This window comes from Lissotriton vulgaris, chromosome 11 (genome assembly GCF_964263255.1).
Source record: "Lissotriton vulgaris chromosome 11, aLisVul1.2, whole genome shotgun sequence".
Lineage (NCBI taxonomy): Eukaryota > Metazoa > Chordata > Amphibia > Caudata > Salamandridae > Lissotriton > Lissotriton vulgaris.
In genome coordinates, this window is record NC_141699.1 from 50,701,131 (window position 1) to 50,728,116 (window position 26,986).

A 26,986-nucleotide genomic window follows, 5' to 3' on the forward strand; every position below is an offset into this window, starting at 1 on the left:
ATTTTTTTATCTCAGCGAGATGTTCGTGTTGGTCAGTCTTGGTTTCAGAAAGTCTGAAAGACACATTTGCTTTTAGATAAAGCTGTTCGTTTTTATTGAATAAAAATGCCCTTTTCAGCAGCTTCAAGTATTTTGACTTCATGGTGATTTCTAAATATCATGAAAAAGAAACAATTTATCATAGACACACCCATGTTTAGCCTTTGTGTGATTACTGCAGATAAACATGTCTTCCATACCCAAGGCAGATGTAAGGATATATTTTCTCTTTAAAAGTGGCAGTGAAGGTGTAGAGGTGCTTCTTTGTGTCTGCACTGTAGAAAGACACCAGCCCCTCCTCGTAGTCCACAAAGATACCCACATTGTAAAGCGTATTAAAAAAACGGTGCTCTTTGTTAGTTTCATCGTTAATATAATACTCGAACCAGGTCTGGGTGAGAAGCCAGAAGCCGTCCTTGGGGGCATAAAGGATCCGGCCCCTTGTGTTCACTGATGCGCTGGCGACCCCCAGCCTCCAGTGGTCACGCTCCATATGTGCTTCCGGGACCCTCACTGTCCGGTCCATGGTCACCACCCAGTACCACCTCCCAGAGATGACCCCCGTGGACCCCCAGACACAGCGGTCCAGGCCAACGTTGCGGAGTTCCTTCCCGTTACTGCTGATGAGGAAGGTCCCGTCTGCAGCCTTCGGATCCACCGACAGGGGCGCTGCGGAGACAGAGAACATCATCAGGTCACTCACAAAACGTGTCAACACTTCCAAGAATGTGCAGAATTTGCAGGCAGAGAAAAATATATTAAAAACGAAGCGGCTGAGTTTCAAGCCTCTTGCACCATCGATGCGTCACCTTTGATATGGGAAAAAGTAACACCAGCGACGCAAGAGGCTTGTAAATGAAGCTCTAAAAGCACCTGACAATTACTTGTCCCTCACATTAACTGAGGACTTCAACAATCGAAGTGTGGGAGAGGGACAAACCTCTTCATATGAGCTCAGAGCACTAGTGCAGCAGGTGCAGTGGCACTGGGCCCGTCCAACGATACCGCACCTGTAGCAGTGCAGTTTGACCAGCAACTCACCTATCAATGATTCAACGGGTGCAGTGGCACCGGGCAGGACTGGCGATGCCACACCTGTATTAGTACAGTGTGAGTGACAGCGCACCTATCAATGATTCAACGGGTGCAGTGGCACCGGGCTGGACCAGCGATGCCGCACCTATACTAATACAGTGTGAGCAGAGGCATACCTATCAATGCTTCAGCAGGTGCAGTGGCACCAGGCCCAGGTGACCGCTCTTGTGCAGTGTGAGCAGAGGTGTACCAATCAATGCTTCAGCAGGTGCAGTGGCACCAGGCCCAGGTGGACGCTCTTGTGAAGTGTGAGCAGAGGTGTAGGTCTCAATGGTGCAGCAGGTGCAGTAGCCCCGGGCCTGTCCAGTGATGCCACACCTGTACGAGTACAGTGTGAGCAGAGGCATACCTATCAATGAATCAGCGGGTGCAGTGGCACCGGGCCGGACCAGCAATGTCACGCCTGCACTAGTGCAGTGTGAGCAGAGGCATAACTATCAATGAATCAGTGAGTACAGGGGCACCAGGCCCAGCTGGCTATGCTTGTGCAGTGTGAGCAGAGACATAGGTCCCAATGGTGCAGAAGGTGCAGTGGCACCGGGCTGGACTAGCGATGCCGCACCGGTAGTAGTGCAGTGTGAGCAGTGGCATAACTATCAATGATTCAGCAGGTGCAGTGGTACCTGGTTGGGCCAGCGATGCCACGCCTGTACTAGATCAGTGAGAGTAACAGCGCATCTTTCAATGATTCAGCAGGTGCAGTGGCAGGGTTAGCAGAGGCGTAGGTCTCATTGTTGCTGCCATTGCAGTACCACCGGTCCCACCCGGCAGCACTTTTGTACTAGTGCAGTGGGAAAAGAGGGGCAGCAATCAATGGTGAGGAAAGTGCAGTGGCACCAACGGTGATTCCTTCGTGGGAGCAAAGGAACTTCGCACCCCCACACTGCTGGGGAGAATGTGTTGACAATGAAATAGTAATAAAATGATTTTATCACCATTTAGTTTTGATGCTTTTTGCCATCAAACAGAGTACGATGACAGGGCGGGGCCAGTGCGCCACTACAGCCAATGATTGACAGCAGTGAGGAGTGGCCACGTAAGTTTGAACTGAGCATGTTGGTTTGGCTGGCAACCTTGCTACGGCCAATTTAACATGTGCGAATCAAACATCTCCAACCCGGCTGTCTTGGATAGTTGAGTAGGGGAGCAGACACAGGCCTACAGTGCCTTTTGGAGCACGGAGCCAGCCTGCTCCAGCCAATCACGACACCTGATAACAGTGTCTTGATTTGATGAGAGAGTTGCCTGTGGGCTTCGTGCTCAGAGGACGTGCTGAGGAACAACAAGGACGTGCTTCAGAACATCAAGTGGCAGTGTACGGTAAGTGATTTTTTTGAAGTGTATCTATACTACTATTATAAAGAGAGAACTTGCACCTTTTGGCCAGGTAAACTCGGGAACCACAGCACCAATCACAAAACCCAATACAGCCTTGGAAAGGGCAGTTGCAGCAGAAGGACATAGGCTATGCAGACGCCCACCATATACATTTAAAATGTAAAAGAACCGTGCCAGCAAAGTAGTCCCTTGTGGGCATGTCTGCATTGTGCTGTGGGTGTGTGCTGGGGGCGTGACAATCGCTGGGGGCATTCCGTCACAAGTGTTGTTTTTTCTTCCCAGGTTCTATACATTCCTGCTCCCTTTAAATAGTAATTCAGTGGAGGTCCCATTCTCTTAGAACCACCGCAAGCACAGTTATGGGCAAAAATACAGCTAAAAGGCCCTGCAAAGCATTATGGGATAAGCTTAGCATAATTTTTAGCATTCATGAAAGGGTTTCAATGTTTTGGAATTTTACTCATCAGGGACATCTTGGGACGACGAGGTGAACTGCAGCTTGATGTATAATATTTTAAATGCTATTGCATTTGCCTTGCAGGGACATCTAGGGACGGCGAGGTGAACTGCAGCTTGATATATAATATTTTAAATGCTATTGCATTTGCATCATCAGGGACATCTAGGGACATGAGGTGAACTGCAGCTTGATGTGTAATATTTTAAATGCTATTGCATTTGCCTCATCAGGGACATCTAGGGACCATGAGGTGAACTGCAGTTTGATGTATAATATTTTAAATGCTATTGCATTTGCCTCTTGGGGACAACTGGGGAGAACAGGTGAACTGCAGCTCTTTGTAGAATTATTTGGATACGATAATATTCACTTCCCAATGCTAATCTCGTCCCATAATGGTTTGCAGGGGCTTGATCTCAACATCATCACATCTCTCACTGCTTGCTGGAAGCTAATTTCACTTTTGTGAAATGACTATATGCATTTTAGGATGTAGAAATACTTGTTATTTTACCTTGAATATATGAGGCTTCTGTTTTAATAATTGGAAATCTGACGGAACAAAATATTGCAAATTTATTGTTCCAAGTTCACGCCAATTCTGCCCACCCCTACCTTAAATACCCCTGCACCCCATAATCATAACCCACCCTTACTCTATAAAATACCCCAACACCCTTAAACACTAACCCATCTTAACCCTATAAATATACCCTGTACCCCAAAACCCAAACCTATCCCTAAACCCTAAAAATACCCCTGTACCCCAAAACCAAAACCTAGCCCTGAACCCTATAAATACCCCTGTACCTCAAAACCCAAACATACCCCTGAACCCTAAAAATACCCCTGTACCCCAAAACCCAAACCTACCCCCTGAACCCTAAAATACCCCTGTACCCCAAAACCCAAACCTAGCCCATAACCCTTAAAATACCCCTGTACCCCAAAACCCAAACCTACCCCTGAACCCTAAAAATACCCCTGTACCCCAAAACCCAAACCTAGCCCAGAACCCTAAAATACCCCTGTATCCCAAAACCCAAACCTAGCCCTGAACCCTAAAAATACCCCTGTACCCCAAAACCCAAACCTAGCCCTGAACCCTTAAAATACCCCTGTACCCCAAAACCCAAACCTACCCCTGAACCCTATAAATACCCCTATACCTCAAAACCCAAACCTAGCCCTGAACCCTAAAAATACCCCTGTACCCCATAACCCAAAACTATATCTGAACCATTAAAATACCAAAACACCCCAAAACATATACCTCAATACCCCAAAACATATACCCCTATACCCATACTTGCCTTAACCAAACATTTTTAAAAAACATGCTTTTACCATTCATGCATTTACAACGAATTTCGTTGTAAATGTATGCGTGCTAAAAGCATATAAAATGTAATGCCGTGTGTTATAATGGCATTGCGGAGTCATGGTACTTTCGTAATGAAAGTATGCAGAGTGATGGTATGCGGAAAGAAATTTGCGGAATAATGGGTGTTTACCCTCCCCCGTAAGTACATTGGTGGCACGGCGGCCCACATCTCCAGCAACATACTCATATTTTTTCACCACCAATTGGAAAAATGCACAGGTCTCCCTCATTGATGCCCAGCACCGACATATACTTTTAGACACACCTCCCACCACAAGTTCTAGAATTGCGAACTTTAGAGATGGGGAGCTACGTTAGAATCTCGGCATCAGCTCAACATCCTGTGATTACAGGCAAATCGCTTTGTCTCCCCGTGCCTACCACAAATCAATGTGTTCTTCTGTAATGTAAATTGTGCTCATGCCATGTTGTCGAGTTCGCGCTATATAATATTGCAAGGAAAATAAAGTAGGGAAACTCGAGTTCACACACTACTGAACGCGCACTCTTAAGAGCATCAGCAGTGCACTGTGAATCGGAGCGTTTCACAGGCCTGTCACAGATAAGAAATGCTATCAAAATGAAATCCTACGAAACAATATACTACTGGCCGGCAGCAATTCATACCCGGACAACGTCGGGACGGTCTGCTAATAATAATAATATGCATATAATAATATGCATATTATTGTGTATATTATTATGTGTATTTGTTATGTGCATATTTTTTGCACCCCTCCAATGTGATTTGCTACCAACTGCCTACGAGTGGCACCTGGTACAGCCGGTAGCTTTCCTATCCAAACGCCAGTACCCCATGAGTTAGATGCAGGTTAAATTTCTGGACAAACCTACAAACAGGTCTGTGCTAACATCGGAGACAAGTTGAACTAAGGTTTATGTGCAGCAGATTATCTTGGTAATGTTTGGGCAGTTGTACCTAATGTCTCATGTTACTGTCATGCGAGGGGATCGAGTGTTTAGTGCCTAACACCCCCCTGGAGTCGCTGCTCATACCGTCTCACCTGATCTCATATCTTGAGTAGTGCTCATCCGCCGTTCTTTCTTCAGTGCACAGAAAGGCCAAAATAACTAGTTAGGAGGTAAGAAGCACTTTTTAAAGTTGCCATGGTGAAAAAGATGCCCCCCCCCTTCTGGCCTTTAGACTGGTCTCTTTAGACATTGAGAGTTTGTAATATAGCTCTTCTGTGTACCAAGTCTCACTTGTTACATATGTTTGTACAAACTGTACCTGGCAGGGAGGGAAATAAAGATTTATATTCAAGGATGCAAAACAACTTAAAGAAGTACCTCTGAAGACTTCTGGGTCAAAAACACGACTCTCTGCAAAGATAAAAGAAAAACATAACAAGATATTATTTTTTACATTGTTCCTTGGTTATATGCTGGTAATATAAACATTAATCAACTGCATTTTTATGATCTTCTTCACCACCGACCTTCTAGGGAGGCTTCCAGGGAAGCATTACCGTATTTACCACCCTGTCCACCCGAGATCAAAAGGGAACAGTACAAATCCAGTGGTGTAATAAAACCATAGGGCCTCCTGCAAGGCTCTGTGAGGGGCCACACATACAAAAACTCGCCCACCCGTCTGTACCCCACCGATCTAAGGAGGCATTACTATATTTACCATGTTTACCTCCACGTCTACCTCTCATACCTTCAACAATGAAAAGCGAGCACGATAGCAAGGTATGTATTAATTCCTTACCGATGTCCTTCATACTAAGGGGCTTATTTAAGACAGGCTAACGCCACCTTTTTCTGACGCTCCTGTGACGCCGGCCTCTTAATCATATCTTTGAGGCGATGCAAAGATTCTGCATGGTTTACGTGGCATCATAGATATGGAGTAAGACAAAGCTGTGCCGGCCGCTCCCTTGCCTTACTCTGAACCCAGGAGGCCTTCCATGGCCATCACTGTGGGCTTCCCCACGCGGCACCCATGGACTTTGATGCTGCTCCAGATTTACTCAATCACGTAAACCGGGGGCTGCACCAACATCGTACTCCCCCCAGAGCAGGCGTAACAAGGAGAAATATGTTCATTTCTTATTGTTGTTTCCTTTTTCCATGTGAAAGAGATGAACACCTCTTGGGATTCTTTCTTGTGCAGGAAGTTGCCCCTTCCTAGACCAAAACAATCCTGCCTGCAGCAGAGGCACCCTCGCACCACAGTGCAAGCATGCCTACTTTGGCACTGTGGAGCAAATTGTGCACCAGCACAGGGGGAAAGTCAACAAATGCACTGTATTTCATAAATATGGTGCATTCCTGCCCTTTCACATTGGTGTCGAGCAGTGCAGTAAGAAGATGTGCGGCCTTGCCCTGCGTCAATTCCTCATAAATGAGGCCCTCAGTGGGAAGAAAATCCTTTAGATTTTATTAAAAGTCCCCTCGCCCAAGAACCTGGTTGGTTGCATGCTTCATTATTGGAATCCCACCCAAGGCACCCAGCGTATCGAGGGTGCTTCAACGCCTGATCACAGTGGAGCAGGTTTTTCTGACTGGGGAGGTTGGTTTTCTCAGAAAAGGAAAGGGGTAATTTAAATTTTCTTTGGGTTGCCCAGTGATGTGATATATTTTTTTTACAGTGGCAACCTTTGAAAAGTGTTGAAAGCAGTGGTGGATGTGTTCCGAGAAACTCTCACTCCTCAATGAGGATCTACATGTTTTACGATAATGTCTTCCAACACGCTTAGGGGCTTATTTGCAAAGACAGCGCACCACCAGAACATCTCTTTAATGACGTTCCAGTGGCAAATGACCCTGTAGATATGGTGTGAGGCAACGCAGCACAAGTCACTGCGGTGCCTCACACTGTGAAGGTATTACGGTGAGTGCTCCCATGTAACACCCATGGCGTTTGACACATTTCCAGATTTAAAAAAAAAAGTCTTTTTACTAAACATAAACAGGCTTCAGTTCAATACTCATATACAAGTGGCATTTAAGGAGAGATAGCCGAGACAAGTTCACAGTTCTTAAAATGTATCCTGTCAGCGATCCCCACCATGAGACACCCACACTCCCCCACTGCAATCCCTAGCATCCTGTCTCCCACATAAACACATATCAGTTCACAGGGCTCACATAAAAGTTCTTTCTATTGGGCCCATGCACACCAGATCTTTTCCCCTTTACGAGGGCAGCCCCAGCTCTGGTAGATAACGCGCTCCGCCCCACAACACCAGTCCAGGTATCTTTTCCAGGCTGTAAGAGTAGGGGCTGTCTCTGCTTCCCATGCTCAGGCAATGTTTCTCTTGGCTACCCCACCCACAAGGGCCAGCCAGGTCTTAGTCCACTGCGGCCACGTCATTTCTCCAGTCACCCCCAGGATGAGCCACCTTGGGTCAAGCGGATCACTCTTGCCCACCACAATTACCAGATTTACAACATGCTTTAGACTAGGGTGTGTGTCAAAAGCCAGCACCTCACCAAGGGTGGTGTAAGGGTTTTTGTGAAGGAAGGTGTCTCTTCCTCTACAAAAACTTGATTTCAACACAGACATCCTTGCACCATGACAGTCATTGTGCACTAGCACTGTAAAAGAGGACAGGAATGTGCTGTATCTCAAAACTCTGAGCAGCTTCTGCAAGCTTCTCTCACACAGAACATTGACACTATGTGCGCACCTGTACAAGTCTCTCACTTAACAGACACAAGAGGAGGAGGAGAAAGAGCTCTGTAAACATCCCTCACAATAGAGATGCACCATGGGAAGCAGGCAGAAATGACACGCACCTTTCAAGAGAAGAGTAGTACAGGTGCTATCTTTAAGAGCCCCTCTCGCCCCTCTCGCCAAAGCAGGTGGATGCCACAGCAGCAGAGTAGCCGGTGATCCATGTTTAGTGTGAAGGGATAAATGTGCACAGCTGCCAAAAGCAATACGTCCAGAGTGATTCTCAGCCCATCATGGATTTTTATCCAAAAGCTTGAGTTTTATCCATGTAGGAAAACGCCCCTTGGTGACATGGTCACCCCCACTGTTTGCCTGCTATTTGATTTTGACTGGAAGTGCATTGGGTCCCTGAAAATCAGGTCCCCTGTGCCAGATCTCTTTCCCAAAACTGTACAGGTATTTTCCTCAATGGGCAAAACCTTTAGTACTCTCTGTAAGTCCCTAGTAAATGGTACCCCAGACACCTAGAGCATGAGGTACTAAAGAAGGGTTTCTCAGTGATGCAGCACAAATTGTGCCATTGTAAGTGACCAATCACCAAATGCACACCAGACAACTATTTGCAGGCTGTGTGTGTTTGGTACATACAAAAGTAAAACATAACATGACAAACTTCCCTGTGTGCCATGCACTCTAACAGGTCATTTAGTATTTGTACATCACCTCTACAGCAGGCCTTACAATCCTAAGGCACGCTGTTTTTTTATTACATGTGAGCGAATACATTCATGAGCAGATATGTCCCTCTGCTGTTCAGTTCCATTAATGCCAATGCAATTGATCGGGGAAGCCATTTTGGAATGTGCTGGACACTGGTGAAAAGGAATTCCCCACCTACACAATGGTTTCACTGACAATAGGGATGTTTGGTCTCAAACATCTTCCATTGAAAAACCCTCTCTAATTCCAGTGTTTTGTCTGGCTGGTTTCTGCCACCAGAGACGAGTGTCTGACCCCCAAGGGTGAGAGCCTTTCTCTCAGAAGTTCAGAAATAAAGCTTGCTTGGGAAAGGGCATTTACAGCTCCTACCACAGGATGACCTGCTGATTAGCATTCCCAGGCAGATGAACTTCAAATAAGAAACCACTTTTGAACTGTGAAATCTGGCTTGCTTCACAGGAGATGAAGCCTCACGCTTTTGTCTAGATTCCTTTGTCAACTGAATAGGTGGAAAATAGGATAGGATTTAGGTTTATAGAACGCTTAAATGCCGAGGCCTTTGGTCTTGGCGCTGACATAAGAAAGAAGAGATCTGATCGTCCCAGTACTGATCATTTATGCTTGAGGGAACAACCAAGGTTTTATTTGCTTTCTTGACTCTAAGTGTAGTAGGAAGTTGGTTCCACAACCTAACTGCACAACTGCACAGTGCGATATGCTCTTTCCCCCGCATCTAGCTCTGCATACTTAGTGGCACAGATGAGGCCAGAGGTAGCCGATCTAAAACTTCTAGTAGGAATATACCAATGGAACATTTTTTGTAGATCAGCAGCACCTCCGCCATATAATGTCTTATGTTCTAGACATAATGACTTAAATTCCAAACGTTGCTGTGTTGGAAGCCTATGTAATGACTTAATGGCAGCAGAAGTGGGGTGAACTTTTGGGATATTCAATAATATTCGTGTGGCCGTGTTTTGTATAGACTGCAGTATGATCTTTTTGCCTTGTAAATGCCTTTGAATAGGGCATTGCAATAGTCTAGTTGGGACAAAACTAAGGCCACTACCACTGTTTTTCTTAGCTCCTGAGGAATAAAAGGAAATACCTTCCTCAGAAGCTTCAGTATGTAGAATCAGGTGGAGGTTACATGGTTGATCTTGGCAGAAAACCCAAGTTGGTCATCATAGATTATCCCCAAGTTCTTAACTTTCGTGGATGGTGCTGGTCATACACCCGCCTCTATCGGCCACCAGGTGTGTTTCCACTGGGACGGACCGCCACCGAACTCTGTCACCTCCATCTTATCTGTGTTTATTTTAAGGTAGTTATTACCCATCCAGATCAAGATGTGCATCAGACACGCATGGAATCTTGTGGCAACCGGCTCCGACAGTTGTGAAACAGAGATGATGATCTGTGTGTCGTTAGCATAAGACGCAAACAAGAAACCATGCTGTCTAATGAGATTAGTGGGTAACAGTACTGATCCCTGTGGGACTCTGCATGGCAGAAGGAAGGTTTCAGACTGTAGATTTTCCCAGTGAAGAGTTTGTTCCCTATCCTCTAAAAAAGAGGAGAGGAGGTACAGAGCCGCCTCCCCTATCCCCAGTGCCTTCAGCCTCCGCACCAACACCGTGTGGTTCACGGTGTTGAATGCTGCCGATAGGTCAAGGTGGATGAGGATCGCTCTTCCCCCCATCCACCAGTCTCTGAATCTCTTTCGCTGCCATAACTAGTGCCGTCTCCATCGAGTGCCCTGACCAAAGCCATGCTGACTTAGATCCAACAAATTGTTGATGTCTTCATAAGATGTCAGCTCCAGATTTATCGACCTCTCAAGAATTTTTGCTGCAATCGGCAGGCACAAAATAGGTCGATAGTTCATGACCTTCAGTGGATCAAGAGCCAGTCTAATGCAGGCCTTTTTCCAGGTCAACGAATAAACCCCTGACACAATCACATGGTTTAAAATGGGAGTGAGATGTTTACTAATGGCCTCGGATCCCCTATGTATGACAGTTGGAGGACAGGGATCCCATGGGGATCCTGACTTGATGGAAAGTATGATTTTGTTTACTTCAATAGGCGTGAGTGTGCAGAACATGTTCAGCTGGCACTGCAGTGTCGCGTCCACCTTGGTAGTAGTTGGCCGTCATCGTCTCCCTGCCTGTTATTCCGTAATTCACCATAGATCGTATAGATCTTAGTGTGAAAGAAACTTGCCATTTTGTTGTAGAACGCGGAATCAGGGCAAAAACACGTATTCTGACATCGTTTAGAGCGCGCTTTAATATTTTTTAAAAGTTGCTTGGTGGAATTACTGGCCTCCTCTATTTTTGCTGAGTAGTACGTGGTTTTTGCTAGTATATTAGCTACTTTATATTGTTGTAGTGCTATATTACAGGATGGCGTATGCTCCGTCCTATATTCAGTTCTCCTAGAACGTTCGGCTCTCCTGCATAAAACATTCACTTTTTTCAGTTCCGGGCCATACCAAGGAGACGGTGCCTGCGCTCTTCTACGTTTAATCTCTTTAACAGGGGCCTCCTTACTTATGGCCATAGCTATCCAGTTATAAAACTGGCTGGTCACCTCATTATTATCAAGGACATGAATCGGGGGCAGTTATTTAGTGCCTGCTCAAATTCAATCCCTTGGATTTTGTTCCACTGCCTAATTTATATGCTAGCTGGTTTATTTATATCCAGCTGTGCGGGTAATGGGACCTGAAGGTTTAAATTGATTGCCGTATGGTTCGTCCAGGGAAGAGGGACCAAATTGCTCAGTATAATCTCAGAGCTTTTGGCAGAAATGCCATCCAGTGTATGACCAGCAGAATGTGTGGGACCCACCCCCATTTGATGAAAACCATAGCCTGCTAAGTTGTCAAGAAGCTGGATGGTATCGGCGTTGTTGTTAAGTTTAAAATGGTAGTTAAAATGACCCAAAATGATGAGTGAACTGGAATCAGTTAAAGATTCAAGCAGGTTCTGTAAAGCAAGAGAGAAAGGGGCTCTGGTGCCCAGCTGTCCATAAAGAAGTATTCCAGGTACTGTGGAAATATTCTTAGTTTTCACCGCAAAACGCATTGCCCCTGCAGGGAGTAATATTATGGGCTTAATATGCACTGTCAGGTGGTCATGGTGAATTATTGCTATCCCGCCCCCTTTACTCCCCATCCTGTCCTGACTAACTACAGAATATCCTGCTGGAAGGGCACTGTTCCAGTCCGGAGCAGAGGCCTGACTAGTCCAAGTCTCTGTGAGAAAAACTAAGTCCGGTGCAGAGACCTGGAGCAGGCATTCAAGATCATACTTATGCTTGCCCAGGGATATAATATTGAGCAAAAGGCATTTTAACTGTGATACTGCCCCAATCCCTACTTGTGACCAGCACAAATCTCACTAATGATTGAATTTCTACTACCCGTAGGAAACATTTCTGCTCCAGCCTTCACCTCAATCCTTTTCTCCTCGGTGTAACCGCCCTCCTTGTCAGTATTACTGTCTGAAGGGGTAGAGATCTGGAGACTACAGCCAGGGCACTTAAACTTTTCTGTAACCTCCTGTCAAGGACACATTTTTGGACCACAGCATTCACCTCTTCTAAGCGCCATAATTATGGATCTGTTAAGACGGTGGCACCCGAGATAACCAGCGGTTCTGACGTTGGGCGCGCTCTGGGCACTGACAGGCGCAGAAGGGCTTGCCTTTTGTGTGCCAGTCACGCGCCTGCTGCGCCCTCGACCCAGCTTGTCTTTTTATCCCCTTCCCAAGAAACTAGAGCGCTGACCTTGAACACTCTGCAGCCCCGCTCTTACATCCGGGGACTGCAAGGTCAGAAACACTTGTTTGTAAGCTCCAAAGTATGTTTAAAAATGGGCTATCAGCAAAATGCTAGTCAGGTAGACTTGCAAACTCCAAAGTTAGTACAATCCCTAAAGTGGCATAATATAAGGTGGACATGACATTTCAGATTAAGCCATCTTTGTGTTGGCAAACTTAGGAACTCTGGGACATGGTTATGCCCACTTCTCACAAGAAGTGGTCATATAGGGGGCGCAGGTCCCCCAATGGCGAGTAGCCCATTGGCTACTACCTTACACTCCCTTAACACCCTTATATTCAGTATTCAGGAGCCCCTGGCACCAGATAATCAGACCCTACTGACTTGAAAGAAGATGGACGTTAAGAGTTGCAAAGAGCAAGAACTAAAGATTCAAAAACTGACTTGGTGACAACCATACAGGCCTGCCTGCTGACTTGGAGAACTGTGCCAAAAGAGGACTTGTCCTGCAGCTGTTGTGTTTCCAAAACCTGGGAGACCTGCCAGGATTTCATCCAGGAACCAAAACCTCCAGTGAAGCAGCAAACCTTCCCTGCATCCTGCATGCACCCAAAATGAATTGAGAGGACTCAGAGATCGCAAAAACCGTACACCAAAGAATACCACTGCGCCAATTGCTCCGAGCCCGAGTTGAAGACGGCCAAAGGGGTCAGTATGGTCTGCCAACCCTCGTGAAACAGAGTCCACTGTGGTTTTCTCACCCCTTGTGAACTCTCCCATGCAAGTCACTTTACTGTCCCTGAATGCCTAACTTGTCTTTCCTCCCATTGGATGAAATTGCCTCTTCTGGAAATTGCACTGTATCAACTTTTTGAATCCAAAGGAATTTCTACTGAAAAATGTACTTATCTCATTGTACTTATTCTGGTACCTAAATAAATATGAAGACACTTGTTATTTTTATAAACTAATATGGATCTCCGTATTGAGTTGTATGAATCATTTATTCACTATTATGTGTTTTTGCATATGTTGAGCACTCCTCCCTGATCAGCCTAAGGCTGTTCGACACGTCACCCCCTAGAAGACCACCTTGGAATTGCTGGAGCAAGCCTCGTCCACTCATAAGAGAACCTCTGGACTCTTTTTACGACATATCTCATTTTGACGCAACGTAGATTTCACTTGGTCACTTTTACGGGGGTTCCTTGCGACAAAATGCCCACCCTGCATACATTAAACCTGTAGGTGTAAAAAGGGGCATGGCCTTGGACCACCACTCTGCAATGCAGCCCTGTGGCGCGTACTGGAGGTACCTAGTGGGCTAGTTGGCCCCCAGGGACCCTCAGGATTGAAGGGGACTAAATTCCCCAACTTAAAACATGCCACAGAGCGCGTTTGCACATTTGTCATGTCAGGCCACGTCACCTCCCTGCACCACAGTGCAAACTGCCCCCCTGGTGCATTGTAATTTGTGGGATTAAATCCCCTTGAGTCCTAAGGGTCCCTGGGGTCCATCTAGCCCACCAGCTACCTCCAGTAAGCGCCACAGAGCTGTGTTGCAGAGAAGTGTAAAAAGGGGGTGGCCTCGGACCACCTCTCTGCAAGGCAGCCCTGTGGCGCTTACTAGAGGATTCTGGTGGGCTAGTTGACCCCTAGGAACCCTCAGGGGAATTAATTTCTCAACTTAAAACATACCACAGGTCGCGTTTGCGGAGTGTTGCTGGGAGGCGGCGGGGCCTCCGGCACAATTACGTCTTTTTATTATTTGGAAGGGGGTCTGGGTGGCCCCTTTTTAAAAAAAAGCCAATAAGTATTTTATTGTTGGGAAGTGGCTGGGGCCCTCCTCCTCTTGCCAATTATGGCCTTGGGGACCCCATCCTCTGGGGCAGGCCTGCTGTGTTTTTTTTCAAATTTGTTTTTGAAAGGCCCTGTGACCCCATCCTCGGGGCCTGGCCTGTCCATTGGGGACCATGGGGGGAGCCCCTATTCTCCCATGGTCCCACTGGCTCCCCGCCTCCTGTGGGAGCCGGCAATGCTTTTCCACACGGAGAGCTGCTAACATGCAGCTCCCCGTGTGGAAAAGCATTCTGCTTTGGATTTTGGAAGCGAGAGCAGGAAACCTGCTCTTGCTTCCAAAATCCAAAGCAGAGTTTGCTATGACAGGGCAGGAGCCGCAGGGCTCACACCCTGTCATAGCAAACAGCAGTGTCCCGGCGGTGGGCAACCAGGGACACCGCAGGAGCCAGCCCTGGGAGGTGGCAGTCTCCGGATACATCAAGATCTCCAGGAGGGGGGCACTAATGGCCCCGGGGACCCCATCCCCTGGGGCCTGGCTTGCCCGTTGGGGACCATGGAGGGAGCCCCAATTCTCCTACGGTCCTGCTGGCTCCCCGCCTCCTGCGGCAGGCCTTGCTTTTCCACACGGGGAGCTGCTATCATGCAGCTACCATGTGGAAAAGCAATCTGCTTTGGATTTTGGAAGGGAGAGCAGGAAACCTACTCTCCCTTCAAAAATCCGAAGCAGACTTTGCTATGACAGAGCGGGAGCGGCAGGACTCCCGCCCTGTCATAGCAAACAGCAGTGTCCTTGGGGGTGGCGGTACCCTGGGCCACTATTTAAAGCCCCGAGGAGTTGGTGGTCCCCGGGACTCAGGGGTGAGTAACAGACCCCTGAGCTTACATTATTAGTGCCCCGGGGAGATGGCGGTAACCAGGCCTGTGTGTTTATTTTTATAATAAATACCAGCCCTCTGGGGTGGCGGTCACAAAGGCAGCGGGGGGGCCCTTTGCCCCAACGAATATTTAAGAAAAGCCCCAGGGGGTGGTGGTCACCAGGGCTTGAGGGGGCCTTGGAGGCCCCCACAGATTAATAAAAAACAATCCCCCGGGGCTGCTGGACAGCCGCGTTCCCTCCCGCACATAATTTACATACCCCGGGTAGGCGGCGGTCCTCTGAGATGCGGTTCCCCTGCGGCTCCCGCTACATAAATAAATTCCCCCCGGGACTTGGCCCACTCGGGGGCTTTGAAAACGAAGCACGGGACACCGCGCTTCCTTTAAAAAGAAAATTGGGACTGATTCACACTCCGGCGCCATCCCGCCTGAAATATTTTTTAAAAAAATGCTGTTTTAGGGCCTGGGGGTTCCTGTGGGACACCCTGAGCAGGCCTCGGGGTCAGGGTGTTTTTATCCAGCCCCCTGTTCTTGTTTTCTATCTTTTTTTTTCTTTTTCTTTCTCCCTCGGTCCGAGCACAAGATGGCTGCTAACACTTCCAGGTTTGAAGTGTTGGCAGCAAATTAGAGCCAAGCTGGTGCTCAGGGGTTAGGTTCCACCCAGATATATATATATATATATATATATATATATATATATATATATATATATATATATATATATATATATATATATATACATATATATATATATATATATATATATATATATATATATATATATATATATGGTTGTTTCCTTTAATATCACAAAAACTATTGAACAGGTTTACACCATATAAGAAAAAGGTCTCTTTTTGACCCAAGGGCTACCTTTTTGCCAAATTTGGGGCCATATTACCAAGAACGAAGAATCAAACAAGGGTCTTGACTCCTAACTCAGCAAGGCTGAGTCCAACCAAATTTTATATAACAAAACAAAAGCCAATGCTGAGATACCCAATTATCAACAGTTAATTAACCACACTTGCTGTTCTTGAATCAAACAAAAACAACCTGCTCACAATATAGCATCATGTGAGATTTATTCTCTTTAGTAGAATTTTCATTTTTTAGCACATTTTTGGTGCATGGGGATACAAAAGAATTTATATACAATATATACAAACATAAACATCAATTACACAGAACATTTTATACAATACATACACACTTGGCCAATCAATCATACAAAAGAACATTCACACAAATAGCAACAAAACAAAAACAATAAGTCCACGTATTGGTGACAAGTAGATGGAACTAATCCTTTCGTAATAGTCAGTTTCTATAGTCTGTGTAAGTCACAGTTCTGCCAGAGAGTCTTTCATAACAATTTAAAGAACTGTTCTATGGCATCAGTAATAAACCAAATATGGGACAAGGCTGGTCGACGCGTTTCGAACCCCTGTTTGTTGTTGGGGTTCTCCTCAGGACCGGATGGGTTCTGGAAAAACAATAAAGGCTTGCTTAGAATTGCTTACTAGAAGGAGAAAAGAGACCAACTCCATAAAAACCATAGCCGCTCCCTACCGTGAGATAAATGTCATCAATCACAGTCAGTCGTGTGAAGAGAAAGTAACCCTGGTTACGGGGTGAAATCTGTATCCCAACGGAGAAGTATTCATAGGGACTGTGAAGGGAAAAATGTGCAGACACGCGCTGTATTAGATCATACATACATTTAAACCAGCACTCATTCCAGATGTACTAGCTAAGGGGCGTCGTGCTTACCCGCTAAAATCGCGGCTTCAAACTTGCCGGCATATCCTCGTTTGTAAACAGCGGCCGTTCTCAGGCTGTAAAACAAACGGAGAAGCGTTTCACAATTTGGGCTTGTGAAGCATGTTGAGCGTCTACAAAAGCTTAACGGGTGTCAGCCGGACTGATGAATGTACATACCGACAGAGGAAAAAGGCATCCGTCCTTCTCTCTCTCAGGTTCGGTCAAGTACTTCGCCTGAACTGGTTGCGCTCCTGAGCGCTATACTTCCTGGTTTGCTGGTGGCTTCCCAGTGCTCATGGGACTTGTAGTTTGATGTCCTTGCGTCCTCGAGCATTGGTGGATGCAAACAGCGGACTGGATTATAGTCCATTCTGGCTGTAGGAACAGTGCAAAATAAGGCCAAATCAAACAGTCGGTTTATAAATTTCAGAGATCTCATTTAACCCCCTGATTGCCGTGTTGAATTTCATTATTAGCATCGCTTCGCGCTGTGACAATTTTGCGTCCAAATCGCCGCCTCTTGGGTCTCTTTCGATTTTCGATAGCACTGTCCATTTTAAATCACTTTTCACATGTTTGCATTTAGACCAGTGATTCACAAGTGGGGCATTTTCAACTCCTCTCTGGAATCTTGATTTATGCTGTGTAATCCGATTTCTTACTTCTTGTGTTGTCTTCCCAATATATACCAGAGGGCAAGGGCAGATAATCGCATACACGACGTTTTTAGTTTTGCAATTTGTAAAAGCGTCGTGCTTCCAGTGGATATTTTCAAAGGTAAACACCGAGTCTTCTATGGTTTCATTGCAACACGTACATGTTCCACATTTGTGGTGCCCTTTTGGGGGGGGGAAGCCCGAACATACTTTGTAGTGTTGGTGCCTTCACAATAGGTAAGGCCGCTCTTACGACGTGGTTAGCCACACTCTTCTCTTTCTTGTATGCGAAGAGCGGAGGTGCAGAAAAATCCTCATGGAGGTTTTTAAGTAAATGCCAATTGGACATTATAAGTTTCTTATGTTGGTTTGCAGCTGGACAAAAAGTAGTGACGCACACCATCCTTTTAACGTCCTCTTTGATTTTTTTCTCAAGTAAAGTCTCACGTGGAGTCCACCATGCTCGTTTCAGGGAGTTTTTTAATAATTTTTTAGTGTACCCTCTTTGTATAAGACGATTTCTCAGATGGTCAGCATGTTTAAAATATTCTTCCTTGTCCGAACAATTACGGCGAATCCTCAAGAATTGTCCAGAACGGCCGCTGTTTACAAACGAGGATATGCCGGCAAGTTTGAAGCCGCGATTTTAGCGGGTAAGCACGACGCCCCTTAGCTAGTACATCTGGAATGAGTGCTGGTTTAAATGTATGTATGATCTAATACAGCGCGTGTCTGCACATTTTTCCCTTCACAGTCCCTATGAATACTTCTCCGTTGGGATACAGATTTCACCCCGTAACCAGGGTTACTTTCTCTTCACACGACTGACTGTGATTGATGACATTTATCTCAAGGTAGGGGGCGGCTATGGTTTTTATGGAGTTGGTCTCTTTTCTCCTTCTAGTAAGCAATTCTAAGCAAGCCTTTATTGTTTTTCCAGAACCCATCCGGTCCTGAGGAGAACCCCAACAACAAACAGGGGTTCGAAACGCGTCGACCAGCCTTGTCCCGTATTTGGTTTATTACTGATGCCATAGAACAGTTCTTTAAATTGTTATGAAAGACTCTCTGGCAGAACTGTGACTTACACAGACTATAGAAACTGACTATTACGAAAGGATTAGTTCCATCTACTTGTCACCAATACGTGGACTTATTGTTTTTGTTTTGTTGCTATTTGTGTGAATGTTCTTTGGTATGATTGATTGGCCAAGTGAGTATGTATTGTATAACATGTTCTGTGTAATTGATGTTTATGTTTGTATATATTGTATATAAATTCTTTTGTATCCCCATGCACCAAAAATGTGCTAAAAAATGAAAATTCTACTAAAGAGAATAAATCTCACATGATGCTATATTGTGATCAGGTTGTTTTTGTTTGATTCAAGAACAGCAAGTGTGGTTAATTAACTGTTGATAATTGGGTATCTCAGCATTGGCTTTTGTTTTGTTATATAAAAAAAAAATATTACCAAGAACGGGCATAACATTATCGCTGCTTTAGCGGTAGGAAACTGCTGCTAAAGTGGTGATAAGGGGCTTGATAATATGCATTAGAGTATTCTAGGAGAAGGCCAGGTTTGATGTCCTTTCCACCAGAACCTGGGCTTTTATTGGAATTCTCTCGGGCATATTATCAAGCCCCTTATCGCGGCTTTAGCGGCAATTTCCTGCCGCTAAAGCAGTGATAACATTATCGCCCAATATTGATAATATGGCCCTGGGTGTAATTCTGTTCAGAAATTTGGGTTGTAGCTTTGTCTAAAGTTTCCATTGGAAAATAACATGGAGAAAATGTATTTTCAGACCCCCCCTTTTTCTTGGCCCCCGCTTGACAAATCACTGAAAACTTTCATGACAGGACAGGAACTGACTGGAGCCTCCCACTAGTTTGGAAAAATTTGCCAAGATTCGTCAAACGGTGCCAAAGTTATGGGGAAAAGAAAAAGCGATTTTCGTATGGAAAGTAGGTCTTAACTTATAAATATATATATATATTATGTAGGTAGTTATAGTTAGGACCTAGTTTCCATGGGAAACACATTTTTATTATACATACTACCTACTGGCAGTCGCCAGTAGGTAGTTATAGTTAGGACCTAGTTCCCATAGGAAACTCATTTTTTGTTTTCCCAATAACTTTGGCGCCGGTTGACAAATCTTTGCGAAATGTTTTAAACTTATGGACTACTCCGGTCAGTTCCAATTTTGAAAGTTTGGTGTGATACGTCAAGCTGGGGCTGAGAAAAAGGGGGTCACAAAATGTGTTTTCTCCATGTTAATTCCCAAAGGAAACTTTAGACATGGCTACAGCCTCAACATCATCTCCTACGCTGACGACACCCAGCTGATCCTCTCCCTGACCAACGACCCCGCCGCCGCCAGAGCCGACCTTCATGAAGGGATGAAAGACGTAGCCGAGTGGATGACGACCAGCCGCCTGAAACTGAACTCAGACAAGACGGAAGTCCTCATCCTGGGCTCCTCGCCCTCCGCCTGGGACGACTCCTGGTGGCCCCCTGCCCTGGGCACCGCACCCAAACCGACAGACCATGCACGGAACCTGGGCGTCATCCTGGACTCCTCCCTCTCCATGACCAGATAAGTCAACGCTGTCTCCTCGTCGTGCTTCAACATCCTGCGCATGCTACGGAAGATCTTCCGGTGGATCCCCACCGAGACCAGGAAGACGGTCACCCAGGCCCTCGTCACCACCTGACTGGACTACGGCAACGCCCTCTATGCCGGAACCACCGCCAAGCTCCAGAAGAGACTCCAGCGGATCCAGAACACCTCAGCCAGACTCATCCTCGACATCCCATGACACAGCCACATCTCCGGACATCTGAGAGACCTGCATTGGCTCCCCGTCAACAAAAGAATCACCTTCCGTCTCCTCACCCACGCACACAAAGCCCTACACGATCAAGGCCCGAGCTACCTCAACAACCGCATCAACTTCTACGCTCCCAAACGCCATCTCCGATCAGCCAGTCACGCCCTCGCCGCCATCCCCCGCATCCGAAGAACGACAACAGGAGAAAGGTCCTTCTCCTACCTGGCCGCCAAGACCTGGAACTCTCTCCCGACTGACCTCACCTGACCCAAGACCACCTCTCCTTCAGGAAGAAGCTCAAGACCTGGCTGTTCGAGCAGTAGCAGCACCCCCTCCCCCCCCAAGCGCCTTGAGACCCTCCGGGTAAGTAGTGCGCTCTACAAATGTCTTTGATTGATTGATTGAAACTGCTGAAAGGAAATATACCAACTTTGGCAAAAAGGTAGTCCTTAGATCGGAAAGAGCCCTATTTGTTAAATGGTGTAAATCCGTTCAGAAGTTCCTGCGAAATTCAAGAAAAAGTGATGTTAGCAGCTCCCCATGTGGAAAAGCAATGCCGTCTCTCTCAGGACACAGGGAACCGGCAGGACCGTGGGGGCGTTGGTCTCCCCCCACTGTCCTCATCAACATGGATAGGCCCCAGGGAAGAGGGTCCCCAGGGCGAACAGAAATTACTTGTAGGAGCCATTTTTTTATGAAAAATTTGGAGTTGCGACCCTAACGCGACTCTCAGTGGGGACCCCTGGTGTGCACCAGCTGGGTGCCTGACTCCCAGCGTGGTATTCTGGTTTGAATACACTGAGCGCGCGACTCCCAGCATGGCCCGCTGGTGTGAACGCGCTGGGTGCATTATTCCCAGCGTGGCCCCCTGTTGTGAATGCTCTAGATGCGCGACTCCTTGGCGCGCTGGGTGCGCAACTCTCAGCAAAGAAAATACATGATTTATTTATTATAAATCTAGGTTATATGTTTGGATTTTGGGTGGCTCTAAAAAGAGCCTCTGTGTTTATTGGGAGATTTCGGTACCTACATGTAAGTGCTTATGCAGAGTCTAAAGTTGTTGAGAAACCCAGGTTGTTGTTTTATATGGACCCCATACTGTACTGAGATATGCTGAAACAGCTTTATTGACATGTTTCCTAGTTTTCTCAATCTGTGTATAAAATTGATTGGACCGGTATCATTTCTGTCTTTAGCATATGCTAGAGTAGACAAAGGCAGTTTGGGGGAAAAGTAACATAAATTCTGCAAAGGTGTCCTTCATTAGGATTTCCAGACCTACCCCAGTCAAAGTGCCCAGGTCATTACCACCACAGTGCACAATTATGAGGTCAAGGTGTTGGAGATGGAAAATGGAGTTATGGCATCAATTGGTGCCACTTTAACCCTCTCTGTCTAATCCATTTAATGCCTATATTTTGCAAAGCTAGGTCTTTGTCAATACCTCTGCTTTCAGCATACCTTTTGCAACAGATAATATAGCTGTGTCCCACAATCCACACTCTAAGCATCTTGAAGGGAAGTGTGGATGCACTCGAAAGATGTCTGTAGGTGAAGTAGGCAGTTGGTAAAATAAAAGTCTCTAAAATGGTTGACAAGATGCAGTTTTAAAAAAAGAAGAGAAGTGATTTGCTGTTTGAGAACTTATAGAGTGAAACGTATGATGCATGTTTCTGTGTTTAAAAAGCATGTTTCTTATTGGTTAGTAAAAACTGTTTGGAAGGTACATTATATAGGATAAGCTGATATTTTGAAAAGCCAAGCACACTTGGTGTTTGAATTTGCAACACTGTGTGCTGAACTTGTGACCTCCTTGTTCAGTTGAGTGTTCCATGAACTATTACTATGGAAACTTGCATTAAGCAGAATGGGGGTAGGGTTGGAAGTTATGTGTAGCATTAAAATGTGTTTTTTCTTATAAATATTAAAATAAAATGTAATTGCAGTGAGATTTCGCTCACTGGTATAGTTAGAAGTAGTGTGTTATTAAAAAAATTGGTAAAAGTATTTGTAATATACTTTTGAAGTCTTATCTGTATCCGCGCTTCCATCGGTTGCGGTGCATAGACAGGCGAGACTCCAAAAAACTTCAGAAGCAATTTTGGTTCAGTTAGAGGTTAGTTGCCAATGGTTGATATGTGTAACCAATAGAAATGTGTCTTAGAAATTGAATTAACCTGGGAAGCAAGGGAAGCAACGTGATTTGATATTTACATGTATAAGTGTACAGAATGAGAGGGAAACGTTGCCATTTTTAGGTTTTGCTAAGAGCAGTGCACTATTTATTTATTTGTTGATTAATTAAAACCATTACAAAAAAGAAGAAAACAAATACAAATCAAACACAATGACTAGTTGAACATACAGGGATACAGTGCAAAAATAAAAGGTATCCAAAGTTGATTAACATTTTCCAGTTAGGGATTATAGTGCTGCCAATATTTTCACAGGTTTGGTAGCAGTCTACAGGTTCAAAAATAAAGTGCAATGTGCTTACAAAGCAGAAGCTAAAGTGCAATATGTTAGCAGCAAAAAAAGAACATTTTACAGAATGTCTATAACTGTCATATTGTAAAATCAATGCTAAAGTGACTTATGCTATCACCAAAAAAGTCAACAGTGCATTAGGTGCAATGGGCTAGCAGCAACGGTTCAATGGCATAAAAGTGAACAGTGCATTAAGTGCAATAGGCTAGCAGCAAATATTCAATGGCAGTAAGCAAAAGAGAAAAAGAACAGTATCACAAATGTCTAAAACTAAAACCAACTAAAATACACTAGTAGGACAGAATCAATACTATATTCATTGTGTGCATAAGAAAATATGGTGTGTGATTCAGATACTTCATAATCACCAAATCAATTTGAAAGGTGGGTTATTAATTTGTGAGGTGTATTATGTGGTGCCTTTGTTTTTAAACATAAAATATATTTCATAACATTTGAAATTAGTCATATCTTAATGAAAAAATATTTAATGCAGTTTTTTGTAATGAGTTTTAATGTTGTTTAATATACATTTTGGATAGTATTATGTATGTTTTGGAATAGGAATTGCTGATTATGACTGATTGTTGTAATGTGTGGATATGTACATTAGTAGTATAGTGCATAATTTTAGGTGTTGATTTCAAATTGGAAATGTATATGTCGAGTTAAGGGATTAGTGATGAGAATAGTTTTTATAAGTGTCCATAGAGATATAGTTAAAATATGCGACATCATTTTTGGTGATGGTTTCCATTTGAAGCTTGTATTGTGAATTTATGTGGTGTAGTGTTCTGTAGTGAGATACTCATTTATGTTTTCAGTGATATGGTGAGACTTATAGTTGAGAAATGTGAACAGTTTCTGTTTTGTATTTAGCTACGTGTAATACTAAAAGTAGTTGTAGAAAGGTAATGTTGCAGTAGAGATTTATGCAATAGTTTTATTCTATAAAGAGTTAGCTTGCCGAACAGGTATTGCCTTGTTAGTACTGAGACACTCCTCTAATCACCCATTTAGCACCATAGTCTACTTCATTCAGTGTAGTAGTAGTAATGCCTAAGTACTTATAGATTCTCTATTCAATGTGTTTGGTGGAGTCAAATGTGCTCAATTTATGTGGTCCCTTAATCCCCTGCAGACTACTGAGTCAGTCCTGGACGGCGCCCAGCGCCAGAACCGCTGACCCCTGTGAATGCCATGACGCCCGACTCGGCTACGATGCCAGCACTCTCCATGCACTCAACTCCGGACAAGAACACACCTGCTACCAGGCTACCCCAAAGCGCACCAAAGGACGCTTCACCTGCCAGAACTGCAGCTTCACCAGCATCTGGCCCGCCGAACCACTAACCAGAGAACCCAACTACCTCAGGTGCATCCTCCTCAACACCCGCTCTGCCCGCAAACACGCTGTTGAACTCTGGGACCTCCAAGACTCAACCTCCCCTGATGTCGCCTTCCTGACAGAGACCTGGCTGCACCCCGCCTCAGCACCTGACATCGCCATAGCAAACCCCGAAGGCTACGAGATCACCAGCAGGGACCGCACCAATGGAGTAGGAGGAGGAATCACCATTTTCCACAGGTCTGCTCTCAGAGTCTCGACCAACACCAATGACACGCTCAGCAACGCCAAACACCTGCACTTCCAGATCCACATCGACCCCAACAACAGCATCAGAGGAACCCTCATCTAGAGACCCCACATAACCAGACCACAGTTCAGCGACTCCACCGCCAACATCATTAGCACACACACCCTCGCCTCCACGGACTACATCCTCCTCGGGGAACTGAACTTCCACCCGAGAACAACAACAACACCAATTCCCCCACCCTGATTGACAACCTCACCAACCTCGGACTCAGAGAGCTCGTGACAACACCCACCCTTGCCGTTGACCACACGCTTGACCCCATCTTCTCCACAGGCCCCCATGTCTCCTTCAACCACACCACCGAGCCCCATTGGACCGACCTTCACTGCATCCATTTCACTTTCAGGAAGCCCACCGTGCACCACTGTACCCAACATATGCCTTGCCGCAGCTGGGGCACAGTCACCGAAGACCAGCTAACCACCACCCTCTCCCAGAGCCCACCCACTGACCCCAATCTCAGACAATGGATCGACGACTGCGCCAATACCCTCGCCCTGCTCAAGAAACCCTCCAACAGCCAACAAGCAAGAAAGCCACCTGGTTCACCGAAGACCTCCAGGCCACCAAACAAACATGCCAAAAACTGGAGAAGAACTGGCTCCACGAACTAACACCGGACAGATAAGCAGCCCCCAAGAATACAACCCACAGACACCATCACCTCATTAGATCCGCCAGGAGGGCCTCATTCAAAGACTGCCTAGATAACAACACACAAAACAGCAAAGAGCTCTTCAACAACGTGAATGAACTCTCCAACCCCAACTCCAACATCAATGACATCCCACCTTCGCAAGACCTGTGCGACTCGTTGGCTACCTTCTTCCACCGCAAGATTGCCGACATCCATGACAGCCTCAACGCTACGACCACCCAACAACCACTGAGACCTCTGCCCCCATGACCACCACCGGCACCAACCGCCTGCTCTCCCGGTCCTGCATCAACGACGAGGACACAAGCAAGATCATGAACACCATCCACTCCAGATCAGCGTTAGACCCATGCCCACAACACATCTTCAACAAAGCTAGCGCAGCGAACGCACTCCGTCTCCGGAAAGTAATCAAATCTCCTTTGAGACAGCAACCATCCCGGAAAGCTGGAGGCACACCGAGAACAACGCCGTACTCAAGAAGCCCAAGTTGGACCCCAAGGACCTCAAGAACTTCTGGTCCATCTTCCTGCTCCAGTTCCCAGCGAGGGTCATCGAGAAAACCGTCAACAAACAACTGACCTGCTACCTCGAGGAGAACAGCTTTCTGGACCTGTCCCAGTCCGGATTCCGCAACAACTACAGCACCAAAACCGCCTTGATCGCCTCCACCGATGACCCTGCAAGACAACAGGGAACCAGCAGCCCTCATCCTCCTGGACCTGTCAGCCACCTTCGACACGGTCTGCCACCACACACTACGAACACGCCTACAAGACGCCGGGATCCAAGAGAAGGCCCTCGACTAGACCATATCCTTTCTCTGGCAGAACACAGACTGTCCGCCTCCCCCCTCTGCCACCGAGATCATCTGCGGCATACCCCAGGGCTCATCCCTCAGCCCGACACTGTTTAACATCTACATGGCACCCCTCACCCACATTGCCCAACAGCACAACCTTAACATCATCTTCTATGCCGATGACAAACAGTTGAGCCTCCCCCCACCAAAGACCCTCACACCGCCAAGACCAACCGCCCTGAAGGAATGAAGGCCGTTGCCGAATGAATGAGGAACAGCCGACTGAAGCTGAACTCGGACAAGACAGAGGTCCTCATCCTCGGATCCAACCCTTCAGCCTGGGACGACTCCTGGTTGTCGACCACACTGGGAACAGCCCCGACACCCACCGACCAAGCATGCAACCTTGAGGTCATCCTCAACTCCACCTTCTCCATGACTAAGCAGGTCAACACCGTCTCCTCCTCCTGCTTTAACACCCTCCGCATGCTCGGCAGGATCTACAATTGGATCCCCACCGTAATGAGAAGAATGGTCACTCAGGCCCCCGTCACTAGCAGGTTGGACTATGGTAACGTCCTCTATGCAGGAACTTCGACCAAACTCCTGAGACAGTTTCAACTCATCCATAACGCCTCTGCACGTCTGATCCTCGACATCCCCTGCTGCAGCCACATCATACCCCACCTGAGAACTGCCCTAGCTCCCCGTCAACAAGAGGATAACCTTCAAGGTCCTCATCCACACACACAAAGCACTCCACAACATCGGACCAGCATACCTCAACAGACGACTCAGCTTCTACACCCTCACCCGCCAGCTCCACTCCACCGGCCTCGCCCGCGCCACAGTCACCCGCATCTAAAGAACAACTGCCGGTGGCAGATCCTTCTCCCACTTCGCCACCAAGACCTGTAACACCTTTTCCACCCACCTATGGCAGACTCAAGACCTGCTGGCCTTGAGAAGACA

The 26,986-nt window shown here is 46.2% G+C and overlaps 1 protein-coding gene across 1 annotated transcript in view; it reads right to left on the reverse strand.

Annotated features, from left to right (window-relative positions):
- Positions 1-211: 211 nt before the first annotated feature.
- Positions 212-26,986, reverse strand: part of LOC147678939 (CD5 antigen-like) — a 445,953-nt gene continuing 419,178 nt past the window's right edge. The window contains exons 5-6 of the mRNA XM_086942689.1: positions 5,628-5,660; positions 212-708 (exon numbers count right to left, since the gene is read on the reverse strand). Coding sequence (XP_086798815.1) covers positions 212-708; positions 5,628-5,660 — 530 coding nt within the window. The remainder of the gene's footprint in view (positions 709-5,627; positions 5,661-26,986) is intronic.